The sequence below is a fragment of the Poecile atricapillus genome, chromosome Z (assembly GCF_030490865.1).
Source record: "Poecile atricapillus isolate bPoeAtr1 chromosome Z, bPoeAtr1.hap1, whole genome shotgun sequence".
Classification (NCBI taxonomy): domain Eukaryota; kingdom Metazoa; phylum Chordata; class Aves; order Passeriformes; family Paridae; genus Poecile; species Poecile atricapillus.
In genome coordinates, this window is record NC_081289.1 from 125,041,433 (window position 1) to 125,053,715 (window position 12,283).

General features: G+C 34.4%; 1 protein-coding gene across 2 annotated transcripts in view; it reads left to right on the forward strand.

The window, feature by feature from the left end:
* Positions 1 to 12,283, forward strand: part of ADAMTS6 (ADAM metallopeptidase with thrombospondin type 1 motif 6) — a 140,239-nt gene that overhangs the window by 9,473 nt on the left and 118,483 nt on the right. Inside the window, exons 4-6 of one of the 2 annotated variants that reach the window (XM_058826222.1) lie at positions 5,826 to 6,043; positions 6,567 to 6,650; positions 7,137 to 7,282. In XM_058826222.1, coding sequence (XP_058682205.1) covers positions 5,826 to 6,043; positions 6,567 to 6,650; positions 7,137 to 7,282 — 448 coding nt within the window. The remainder of the gene's footprint in view (positions 1 to 5,825; positions 6,044 to 6,566; positions 6,651 to 7,136; positions 7,283 to 12,283) is intronic. The other variant, XM_058826223.1, reaches the window with a different exon arrangement.

A 12,283-nucleotide genomic window follows, 5' to 3' on the forward strand; every position in this document is an offset into this window, starting at 1 on the left:
CTTGGAGGATAGCTTTTTCCTGAGTGTTTCAGTTAATTGTGTTTATGGAATGTCAGACTTCACATATGTAACTTCTGTTTTAGTTTGAGAGCATTATTCAATATATGTGCTTCTAATATTGCAAAACAAGTGTCTTAAATGTTGCTGCCTGCTAACTTTTTGTAAAATAAGGGTACTAGTATATGTTCATTTTGATGGGAGAGCTGCCACTTAAGCCTCTTGAAATAAGTGGAAGGTTTTGAAATGTAGGAGCATGCAATTTTTACCATTATTATACCCCTACAAAAAAAAAAAAGGATATTGGCCTCTGTTGGATCTTGTCTTCTACTGTAGTGCTTGAAAGTCATTGTCCTCCAAGCCACGAAGCACAGGCAGCTACTTTTGTCAGACTGTATTCAGGTATATCTGTCACATACATCATATGGGCTCTCCCATCAAAATGAACATATACTAGCGTCCTTATTTTACAATAAGTTAGCAGGAAGTAATACTTAAGAGACTTGTTTTGCAATATTAGAAGCACATATGTTGGATAATGGTCTCAAGTTGATTAGAGCTATACATCTTGCATGCAGTTTTTGTAAAACATGGTACAATATTTAGCATTTATTACTTTGTACAATTGATGGTACCTTTGTTTGTGGAAGGTCCTGTGCACTCCCTGAGCTTTCATAGCCCAAAGTTCTTAATTATTGAAGTAATAAAGCACTGCTTTTTCACAAGCCAGAGATTATTATGATGCTCATTCATCTTTTCCTGTTGTTCTGTATACTATTTCCAATCTATTAAAATGTCTAAAAAAATTTACTCTCTGCCAAGACTGCAAGGTCTTGCTTTTCCAGATGACATTCTGTTTTACCCTTGTGAGTACCAAAGCCTTTTAAACTCATTTTCTCAGCACTGTTGCAGCTTTGTCTTAAAGGGAAATGGCATACAAAGCATCCTGAAATACCTAAAAAAATTTATAATAGTGAAAAAGTTAAGTCAAATATTAATTTTCCATTTTGCAGCTTTCACACCAAAAGATTAAGGCCAGGTATTCAGTGATGTTTAGGGAATTTTACTGGTTTTGGAAGTTTTGAACAGTCCAATTTTGTGTTTTAAAATGCAATTGTAACAAAGCTATAACTACCTTTTGGCAGTATGTGATTTATTTTGTCTGGAGACTGATTTTAACTTTACCTGAAGAACAATTTTCTTAGTATTATATGCAGGGAGGAATCTGCTTGAGTAACTGTGCCACTATTCATTGTTTCTCAAGTTTCCCCTACTGTAACCTAGTTTATTTTCTACCTGTTCTCCATTAGGGAAATGGTCAGGATTTTGATGATAGAGTCAAGGGGAGTATAATTCCTGACCTTTCCAAGAAAAATTACAAAAATAGAATGGAAAGTAGAGTACAGAATTTGGTGAAAGCATGATCAGAATTGACTGGAATGAGTAAGTAATGGGCTACCTCATAATCAATGATAGCTATTATGGTAGCTAATTACTATTTAATTATAGTAGCTAATACAAGAGCAAAATTGGAGAGGCATGGAGAATCAGATGAGAGCACAGGATAGATTTTCATAATATAAATTAGATTTTAAGCATTTAAACATAAAGTTGTTAAAATGAAGCATGTAGAATTTGGGTTTCAGGGATGTATTGTTGTCATGGGGTGACTTTACCTTTAAGACAGCTTTGGGAGCTAAGGAAGTTGAAGCTTACTGGTAGCTGATGGGAGTCTTTTCTCCTGACCAATTATCGGTCATTTCTAAGAACTGACAGCAGTTTTGACCATTGAAAAGTGAGATCAACTTATGAACACCCCCTTAAGATGTAACGCCAGAGTTCCCTTGTTCTCTCTTTGTTTTCTGGCTGTGAAAGGTAACAGAGCTTTAGCTGGTTCCCGTTCCCCGGCCCGGGTGGGGGCCGGGCTGGGCCCAGCGGCTCCTGGCCGGGAGATGGGGCCTGCGGGGCTTCCCCCGGGCTCTGGCCGGGCCAGGCCAGTCCCTGGCTCGGCTGCAGTTTTTGCTGTGACTGAATTCACCAGAGACTGCCGAGTAAGAAAGAAAAGGCTCTTGACCTGCGGCGTGCTGAGACAGTGACCACACTCTCCAGAGCAGCCATGAAGAATCTTCCATCGCAGACAGCTCCAGCTGCTGCTCCAGCAGAGATCACAGAACCTTCTACAAAAGCCTGGGCAAGATTTTAACCCTTTCATTACCCAGATGAGACTTGCAGATTAATCTGTTTTTCCAGAGAAAGAAAAAGAGAGTAATTAACATGTAAAGAGACTTTATAAACTATTAGAGACAGTAAAGAAAAGAATTAAGCTTCAGAAGAGGTCGAGAATAAGGAGATGCTTCAATTAAGCTGAAATATTTTTCTGTTAAAGCTATGGGGATGGACAATTGTGTCCTGAAAAAACTCCTTTAATTCATGACAGAGTATATTGGGAGGAATGGAGTGTTCAAAGTGTGGATTTTGAGCAAAAGGTAGAGTAATTGTGATACAGTGAAGTGCTGGAACAGAGTAAAGCGAAGATTTGAGGCCTTGAGGGCAAAGAGAAAATTGTTTCGCAGCGAAGCTCACAGCGACAGATAAAAAGGACTTTTGCCTTTGAATAACTCATCCTTAAAAAATAATATCCCTAGACTCATGGCCCATACACACCTCAGAGTGATGTGAAATGGGAGGAGTGAACTCTGATGACAGGCTTTCCGGGCAGCTGGCATCAAAGAAATAGAAAGTTATAATAGAAATAGTTTTCTCGTGAGAAACTCCATAGATTAACAGAAGAAGACTTCTATTTCTCTACGAAGGCTAATGAAAAGACTCTAGCAGGAATTGAGACTGTCTTAAACACCAAAGTTCCAAAGTTTTTTGTCTCTATGTTGTCACGTGTGTAAGAGAATTGTTGGGTAGTGGAAGATAAAAGTTTTCTGGAAGTTTATTCTGGTGTTCTTATTCTTGTAGTTTTGTTAATAAATTTTCTTTATTTCCTTTTAAGTTTTAAGCCTGTTTTGCTCTTGTTCTAATCCATATCTCACAGCAAGAAGTAAGTAATTTTTTTAGTTACTGCCTTAAAACCACAACATTTGTCGCCAATTAATTATGTTTTATGAAATAGAGCTGAAATCACTAAGGCCTTGCTAAGAAGTTTTCCACTGCCAAATTCCAATTGCTTCGATGGGTTTTGAGACCACTGGATTATCTTGAAAAATGCTGTATTTGAATAGGATTAAGAAACAACAAAAATGGGACATATGAGAGCTGCTGAGTGGCAGATGATTTCTGGATAGCTCTACTATTTTTTGATTGATGTAGTGGTTTCACTTGTGTCAGACTTTATAGTTGGTATATCTAAAATGGAATAAAAGCTTGTTAGATGCATGAAATAATAGTGCTAAAATATCTAGAAAAAAATGGCATAATGTTTTGCTTTGAAACATTGTTATAGCTGCATCTAACATAAGAAGTTTGCTGTTGCATTTTAAGATATTCTTCTGTTTGTGCTTCTTTCTCTTGGCCTTGACCACCACTCAGTATCTTCAATGACTGACTTAGGAAAACTTCTGTCCAGTAGTTGTGGACTCCATGTCTACATGTGTTTGGATTTCTTTTCAGTTGCTGTTTAAAACCTAATGTCACCCTTTAGGAATAATTATTTTGGGGTCAGTTACGGTATTTTTTTCTGAGTTTTTGGGTTTTTTCCCTTTCTATTTATTTTTATTTTTACCTTTTTTTACTTCCTTATTATTATGTTCAGTGTTAATGGAGTTTAGTGTTTTCTTTTATAACTTATGAATATGGTGAAAGAATGACGTAAGTTGCCAGATAACCATTTTCATTAAATAAATTGTAGATCTTTATTCATTTATGTATTTTAGCATTTAAATAATTTAAGCACCATTATTTAGTGGTTTTTTTTAGAGAAAAGCAGGATAAGCTTTGATACATCCTGTAGTGCAAGGAATTTTTCCAGCTTTCTTATTTGAGATCAATTGAAGCCTAAGCTTCTTTTCTGATAAGAAAATGAGAAATTGTTCTTGTGGAGTCTTCTGAGACCTTTGTTTGAAAGATAATACAAAGGCAATTCTGAAGAATCCTTTTTTTCCCTCTTAAAGTTTTATGCTTGAAAAAATAAGTTTTTAAATGTTTAGAATAATTTGCATTTTGAGTGAAAATTGTGAATTAATGTGGGAGCAGTACTGCCTTTCTAAAATACTTTTAGCACTCCAGGAGCATCAGAAAACATCAGTATTTGTTATTTGAAAAAAAATGAATAATAAAAAAATTTAGTACAGTAGCTGTCAGAGAAAATTCCAGACATTCCTAAGTCGCTGTTTAAGTGAGATGAAAATCTTTGAACAACTTAAGCAACTTTGAGTTTTCTACAGTAGATGGAAAAACAGGAGAAAACTTAGTAGTCATTATAGAATCCAAACTAGGCTTTAATAATTTGTACAGGGTTTTTTTAGAATAGATTATACCCATTACAGACCAAGGACAATTTTGTTACTGGTGTTTTTATAACTACCAGGTTTATTTTAATTTTTTGACTTTTCTAAAATATGCACCCTTTAAAGCCAATACGGTAGCCTCAAAAATTATGAAACACTACAACAGTAGGAATGCTGAAGGTTTGTATTCCTGGTTTTGACCTGAACATACATTCTTTGCTGTGTAATTTTTCTCTTTGAAATCAGTGTGCTTAGTTGACTTGCATAAGCATTGTTTTTTTATGGGAGGTTCTATCTGTACTCATCCTTAGCTGACCCTGTTTTAGTAGAGGTAACAATGCATCTCAGAAATTGCTCACTTGAGCAGTCCTGTTCAGACAGCTATAAATGTGTCTATTAATGTTCTTGTGCTCATCTGTAAATACCAAGAATAACTTAAGATATTTTGAAATCCTACATAGATAAAACCAGACTAACAATATACTTCGCTGAACTTTGGCTTGAGATCTATGTTGGCTCTTGTGGAAAATGGATATATGATAGTCACTAAAAAAACCTAAAAAATTGAATCCATCCTTCCCTTCCTTTGTAGGGAAGGACGGATTCAATTTTGGCTTGAGGACAGGAATTAGAAGTCAAAGCCATCTTGTAATGTTTGTTTTGATGATAATTACAGCTCTTTGGATTTTTAATAATTTATCTTTTGCACACAAGAAATATTTTTCTACATATTTGCCTGAAAGAAAAACAAGAATAAATATATTTGAGCAGAAGTTTTTGTTGAAATTACTATGGCAATTATCCCATGTTGGACCATTTAAAACTTTCTATTACAGTTAATTCACAAGGTAGATAAAACATAATCTGTTAGCTTTCTGAAGAGAAAAATTGATTCATTTTAGGCTTGTAAGCTTGATTGCCTAAAAATTATAGACTTTTGCAAGAGGGAAAGAGCTTTTTAGTGTTTTATGAGCATGTTTAATTCCTTAGAAAATTTTTCTGATTTTACATTAATTTTGAATCTTTTGTTTCTAGTATTTTTTTTCTTGTTCTTAACATTCTGACGTGTTCTTGTGGTTAATTATAACTAATCTTTAATAGTAACATAAATATGCAAATTCAGATTTATTGGGAGAGGATTGTTGATTTATCATCCTAATTCAAATTTAAGGAACGTTGAGATTATTTGCACTCAAAGTTGGCTTTCCATTGTATAAGTTATTCAAAAATATTTTAGAAAATAAATTTTTCTTCACATCAAGAAGGACTTCTTTGTTAGAGCCTTGAAGATGGCAATCTCAGCATAAAAGAGCTGTATTTGAATGAGTTTTACTAGTGACTCCCTCTCAAGTATCTAATTGTTTTGGTTCCTAGAAGACCTCACAAGAAGCGGCAAGCCTTGGTGGATGAATGATGCATCTGCTCTTCCAGCTTCACTTCCAGTCAATGACACACTAAGTAGTCATAGTCGTCAGAAGAGATCTGTAAGCCTTGAACGGTTTGTGGAAACGCTGGTAGTAGCAGACAAAATGATGGTGGGATACCATGGTCGCAAAGACATTGAACACTACATTTTGAGTGTAATGAATATTGTAAGTTTCATCCTTCTCTGTGTTCCTATCGATATGTGTGTACTGAAATTATAATGGACCTGGCAAACGTTTATTTATTGCCATGAATAATGCTTTAATATGGGTACTAGCTTGCAGGAATGAATAGCTTAAATACTGAAAATCTTAGCACTTTGGGAAAAATGCAGTACTTTTTCTGTCAAGAGGTATGTTGTGATCACTTTTAAATTGTTGTCTTTAATTTTGAATTCAAATAATTACACTGAGATTATACAGTTGTGTTCTGCTTACATCACCACTCCAAATGCTCATTGTGCTGGATGAATTATGAAGCAAGGTGTAAACAGTTTCAATTGAAAAGTGAGACTCAAAAGGTTTTTTTTTTAACTGCATGGTTATTTTTTGGTCAAAAATTAACTTGTATTTAGGTGACAATGATACTTTATGGAACTTCATGAGGAAATTGAATTAATTTTTAACCATTTAGGAAGCAAGTAGTGTTTCTTGTCTGACTTTGTGCCTTTTCTTATTTTCTGGAGGTCAGGTTGCCAAACTTTATCGTGATTCCAGTCTAGGAAACGTTGTGAATATTATAGTGACACGTTTGATTGTCCTCACTGAAGATCAGGTAAGAGCTGTTGTGCTAAGCTTTATACCTGTGAAATACAAATTACATAATTGTATAATATAGAGTTATTTAATTATAGCTTGAAGTGGCTGCCTTACAAAACCTATCATGTAATTTTTCACTACTTTAATCAAGATGAAGCAGTTCAAGGGAATATTCCTCGTGTATCATCTCAAAGATATGTATTCTTACTTCAGGTGACTATTACTACACCTTTGGGGATGTCAGTTTTATTTTTAGATCTGTATTTTGATTTTTTTTTCTGTGTTGACAAAATGATTATTAAAGTTGGAGCAGAAAGAATGATCGTTCAGTAATACACAGCTGAACTTGGGGTCAGATTTTACAGAAATAAAATTTGGCAAGAAGATTTTATTCCTAGAAACCACTGCTTCTAATTATAGTCCCATTTTAGTTTTCAAAAGGCTTAACAACTGACCTTAGTAATTTGTTTGGAACATTTCTGGTATGCATGTTGTATTGCAGCCAAACTTGGAGATAAACCACCATGCAGACAAGTCCCTCGATAGCTTCTGTAAGTGGCAGAAATCCATTCTCTCCCACCAAAGTGATGGAAACACCATTCCAGAAAATGGGATTGCCCACCATGATAATGCGGTTCTTATTACTAGGTATGGTCAAGTATTGTGTTTATTTTATTTCTTGTAGCTTTCTTGTTCTTAGCATATATATGTCTAGAAGCTAGTTGCAAATAAATGTATTTGGTAGGTAACCTTAAAAGGAGGAAAATTAATAGACAGTTTGTCTTAAATATATCATATTATTAAAGTTGGGATTAAGATTTTGGAAAAGTAAGCTCTGCAAATCACTTGCTTCTGCTGTTATTTTCACTTTGTAATTGCCAGTACAAAGTATTGTAGTAGAAAAGATGGATCCTATTGAAAATTTTATACTTTATTAATTGGAAAGAATTCATAAGAGCACAGAGAACAAGACAGAATGAATTATATTTTTTTAACCATGTAAAGTGTTTTTGTAAGAATTTCAAGCCAGAACTTCAAGTAGTATAACAGTATTTTTCTGAAAACAGGTTCTTGCAGATTCCAGCAATATGAGACTCTGCTTTGTATCTGGTTTGATTTATTATGCTTAATTAAGATGAGAACTGACAGTTTTAACAGGTAGTTTCAAAGCCTGCATATGTGCCTATTTGTTTGCTTTTATTTCAGTTTTACTGTGATAAATTCAACATAACCTGCACTGTAATCTTGTGATCCTCATAAAGGCATTCATGTCTGTGCCTTTGCAATTTGGGGTAGGCAACTGTACTTTAATGGGAAATAAGTCTCACTATTGTTTAAGGACACTATTTATTCTTTTTTGTTTTGTTTAAGTAGCAACAGGTGCAGCAGCTCCAATTTGGATTAGGATTTTTTAATTATGATTTCTTCTTTCCAGAACAAGTTCTGTATTGCTCTATATGTAACCTATTTTGGAATCATTACATTCACTGCAGAAAAATTGAAATATTGATTTAAATAATTAATCTTTAATATAATTTTGCATAAAATTTGTGGAAGTTTCTGTTTTCCTGAGGGAAGTGGTGTTTTTTCTTGGTTTTGTTTTTCATAATGAACAGATATTTTTATTTATGAGTGGAAATAGAAGCTAGTGGATCACTTGCATGTATTTTGTATTCATATTTCAGAAATAATTGTTATGTATGATCTTAAATACTGCATAGTAAAAATTTCAGTGATAAAATGCTAGAGTGACTCAGAAAGCTTTTAGATTTCAAGAAGTGTAAAAAAAGAGATTAAATTCAAATACAAATAAATTGAACGAAATGAAAAATAAAATAGTTTCATTCTTAGCTCTTAATTTTTCACAAAGACTTTTGTTTGTGATCGATTTTGTAATTCCTTCACTAGGACTTTTGAAGTGGAATATATGTTTACAGCTCTGCTTAACATGAAACTTTTACTGGTATAATTTAGACAAGTGAAAAAGTGTAATCCATGGGTGGTGTGGTTGTGTCAGCTGAAGCTCCTCAATACACAAATGCATAAATTGTATTGGCAACTCTGTAATTTTACAGTTTACCGACCTGACACTTTGTTGGCGTTATTCTGGCACTAAAAATCACAGTTGTTTTCTTTCACAGCTGTGCTTTAATGTGTTTTATTACTGTATATTCTGTACTGGCTTTCCTGATGTGGTAGGAAGTTCCAGTGGGATGTTCCCAGTGTAGTTCTGAATAGTTCTGTGTTTCCAGACAAAACCTTAAGCCGCTGATAACTTACAAGCCTCTAACTGTAAAAGGAGCAAGTTTTGAGAGAACATGAATAATACTTATCCAAAATTACATTTTTTCATCATAAACCAATAAATACTGAAAACTTATTTTTTACTCTTCGTTATGGGGTCTGTAATTATCTAAGTACGTAGTGTATGTATGCCATCTTGTAAGAATGTAAGAATTCTTGTAAGAATTTTATAACTTCCTAGTTTTCTTCTAAGAAGTTTACATCTCTAATAATATACCTGTATTTTAAATCAACAAAGTGCCTCAGTGTTGTATCTGCAGGCTAGTAACACCTACCTCTATAAAATTCATTTATATATGCTTTCACAACAAAATGCTTCTATTCATTTATTTATATAATAATTGTAATTCCTTAAAATAATCACAAAGGCTGCACTAATCAATTTGAGTTGATAAATCAAGCTTTTACTGAAATTGGTAGCTATCCTGGCTGTTAGTAATAAAATGAATCAGCTTATGTGAAGAATAGATCTTTTTTGCATTGGAATGAATAAAGACAAATTTATATTAATATATATAAACGTGTAAATCCACTAACTTTAGTAATTCCAAATTAATTACTGAAATGATGATATATTTGTAATCATTCTGTTGTAAATCTTTCACCTGATGAACCAGATTTAAGGCATATATATGAAAGAAGGATATAGCTATGGTTCTTTAAACTCATAATGTATTGGAGAGGTCTTTAATAACCATGTATATCCAAAATAATTTGAGCCTATACTACCAAACATTAGGATACTTTTTAGCCACTCCAGTAGTATTTTGAAAGCAGTTTCCTGACTCTGTCCCACTGATGCTGCTCTGCTTTGTACGGAGTAATTACATTTTTATTGACTTTGACACTGGAATCAATTTTTGCTCATTGTGTGTACTTCTATTTTATGGAAAATAGGAAAGTTTCAGTTCAACGTTATGAATAGTTTTGTGTTGATTAAAACCAGATTTTTCAGTAAGTAATTTGATGTATTTGAAAATATAACTGGTCCTAGCTAAGTATTTTAAGTTTGCAACTACAACAGTCTTTATCTGAAATGTGGGGCAAAGGTTATAAGAAAATGAGTCATTATCTTCAACTGTGTAGATGAAGATAGCACTTCAGCTTTTCTTTGCTATCTCTTCATATTGCTTTCAAAGATGGCATGGTCTGATCTAGGAAAAACAGTATTAAGGCTGCACATTCTCTAGGGGTGTCTGCTTCACCAATGCAGACAGACTTCTGTATCCTAAACACACTGTATGCTAAAACCAGGTAGCCTCACTGGAGTGGAGGTATGTCAAAATTGATCTCTTAAGCCCCACGGAGGCGTTGCCATGCCTACTAAGCCACCAGTCTTTGGACAAGAGCCTGCCTGTGTTTGGTGTGCCTGGTGTATGGGCCTACCTGGTCGTGGTCCTGCAGCCACCCTGCAGTCTGCTAAGTGGGTAGGGAGCTACAGAAAACTTCTTGTTTGCTAATTAAAAATATACAGATCATAGACTGGTCTAAGTAAGACCTTATATTGTGTATCACCTACATTTTTTCCTGTAAGAGAATATATTTAAGTTTCAGACTTCAATGTTTTGTCCTGAAATTATTGAAGTTGGGCTCTTGGGGCAGGGAAAAGTAAAATACTATAAGCAGACAGACTTGAACTGTGAGGCTGATTATTGGTGTAATGCAATGTCGCCTTTTTGTCCTGAAGATTTTAGATAAACCTAGTGAATCCTCAAAACTATTTTGCACTACAAAATGATAAAAATAGGAGAAAAACTTGTATGTGTATAATCTCAAATCCTTTGATAAAAAAGAGCTCTTGCATTTGATTCCTGTATTTCTGCATCATTATGTGACAATCTGGCTTTTCAGCACAATGCCAGAGTGTCAGATAATTAATTTTACAAGCCAGTGTAAATTCTGAGGCTTGTGCATTCCACCCCAGTGTAGAGATATCAATCTGCATTTTTGAAGTTTTTATTTGGTGATTTGGTTTTTTTAACCTTCCTTAGTAGGCTGCTTCCTCTTTTTGTTTCTTCAGAAATAGTGTTTCCATGGATTACAAACCCACAAAACTCAAGAACTATAGTGTACAGCTATTGCTTTATTTTTATTTATGTTTTTGAACTATGTTCCCCTTCCATTTTAGTTAGTTGCTTCCTTCTCTTGCTCTTAAAGGTCATGAAGTAGGAATTGTGATACTCCTTAAGAGCACCTTCATTAACTATACATTTGAGCAGAACCATTCCTTTTCCTGTGTACCTGCACAGAATGGTAAGGGCCAGAAGGTTGGATTCTAGGTTACACTTTCTATCAGGATTGAGAAGGTGAAGAATTTTTTGAAATGCCTTTTGTTTCTCCTTTACACTGGAAATGTTCTCTAGTGCTGCGTTTCTCTGTTGCTCAAGAGGATTAGTTTGATTTGTCCAGGTACTAAATAGTTGTCCAAAGGATGTGTGGCTGACTCTCTAAACATTGCAGCAGTAGAGTGTTTTGCTGCTGAGGTGGAAGATTACTTTGCCTCCTGGTGTGTAAGTAGATCAAGTAAAAAGGTGTGCCAGACAGGCCATAGAAAGGAAGGTTTTAGGGGGAAGTTCAGGTGTGTGTGTCTCTCAGGGAAAGAATGTGGTCTGTGAGATGCTATTGTTTAAAACAGAGAAACATTGGGTTTCAATGTTTCAGTCATTTAAGGAGACAGTGCTTCTCAAAAATTGTTGAATGAAATGTCATCTACTGTTGGTAGTTCACACACTGTGAGTTTGTTTTACATTTTAAAAGAAAAACAAAGTCACTATGCTTGACAAAAGCATTAAGATGTCCTTGCATCTACAGTGCTTTTTTGGAAATATTCGTTGCAGAAAACTTACTGGAATTAATTTTAACACTGTAAACTGTGTGGTTTTATGTAGATACACCTTCTGAAATTCTTGACTTAAAAGACCTTGAAATACAATAACCTTTTACTTGGATTGAAGTTGCCTGAGTTAAGTTCACAAGTGCTTTAGCAACAATTAATTCCACAGCCTCACTGAACTGACACATTCTGTTGTAAGGATCCTCGTTTGATTGAGTAAAGTATCAGAGCTGTAAGATGTTTTTATTGATTAAGTCAAGTATACCTTGATTTGCAGGTTGTACTGATGAGAGTAAAAATGTATTAGTATGCAGCATTTCTCTAGCAGCACTATTGAAGCCCATATGGGAGGCATCAGTATTGTTTCACAGTGGATTTTTTGAGTTTTTCAAGGTGAAAATTTTACAGAACAGGTTTATGTTTACTGTATATACATAAGATTAATTTCACAATGCTTCAGTCACTTGTTTTCTCATTCATGTACCCTTATGGGTAAGGGGCACTTTCATTTT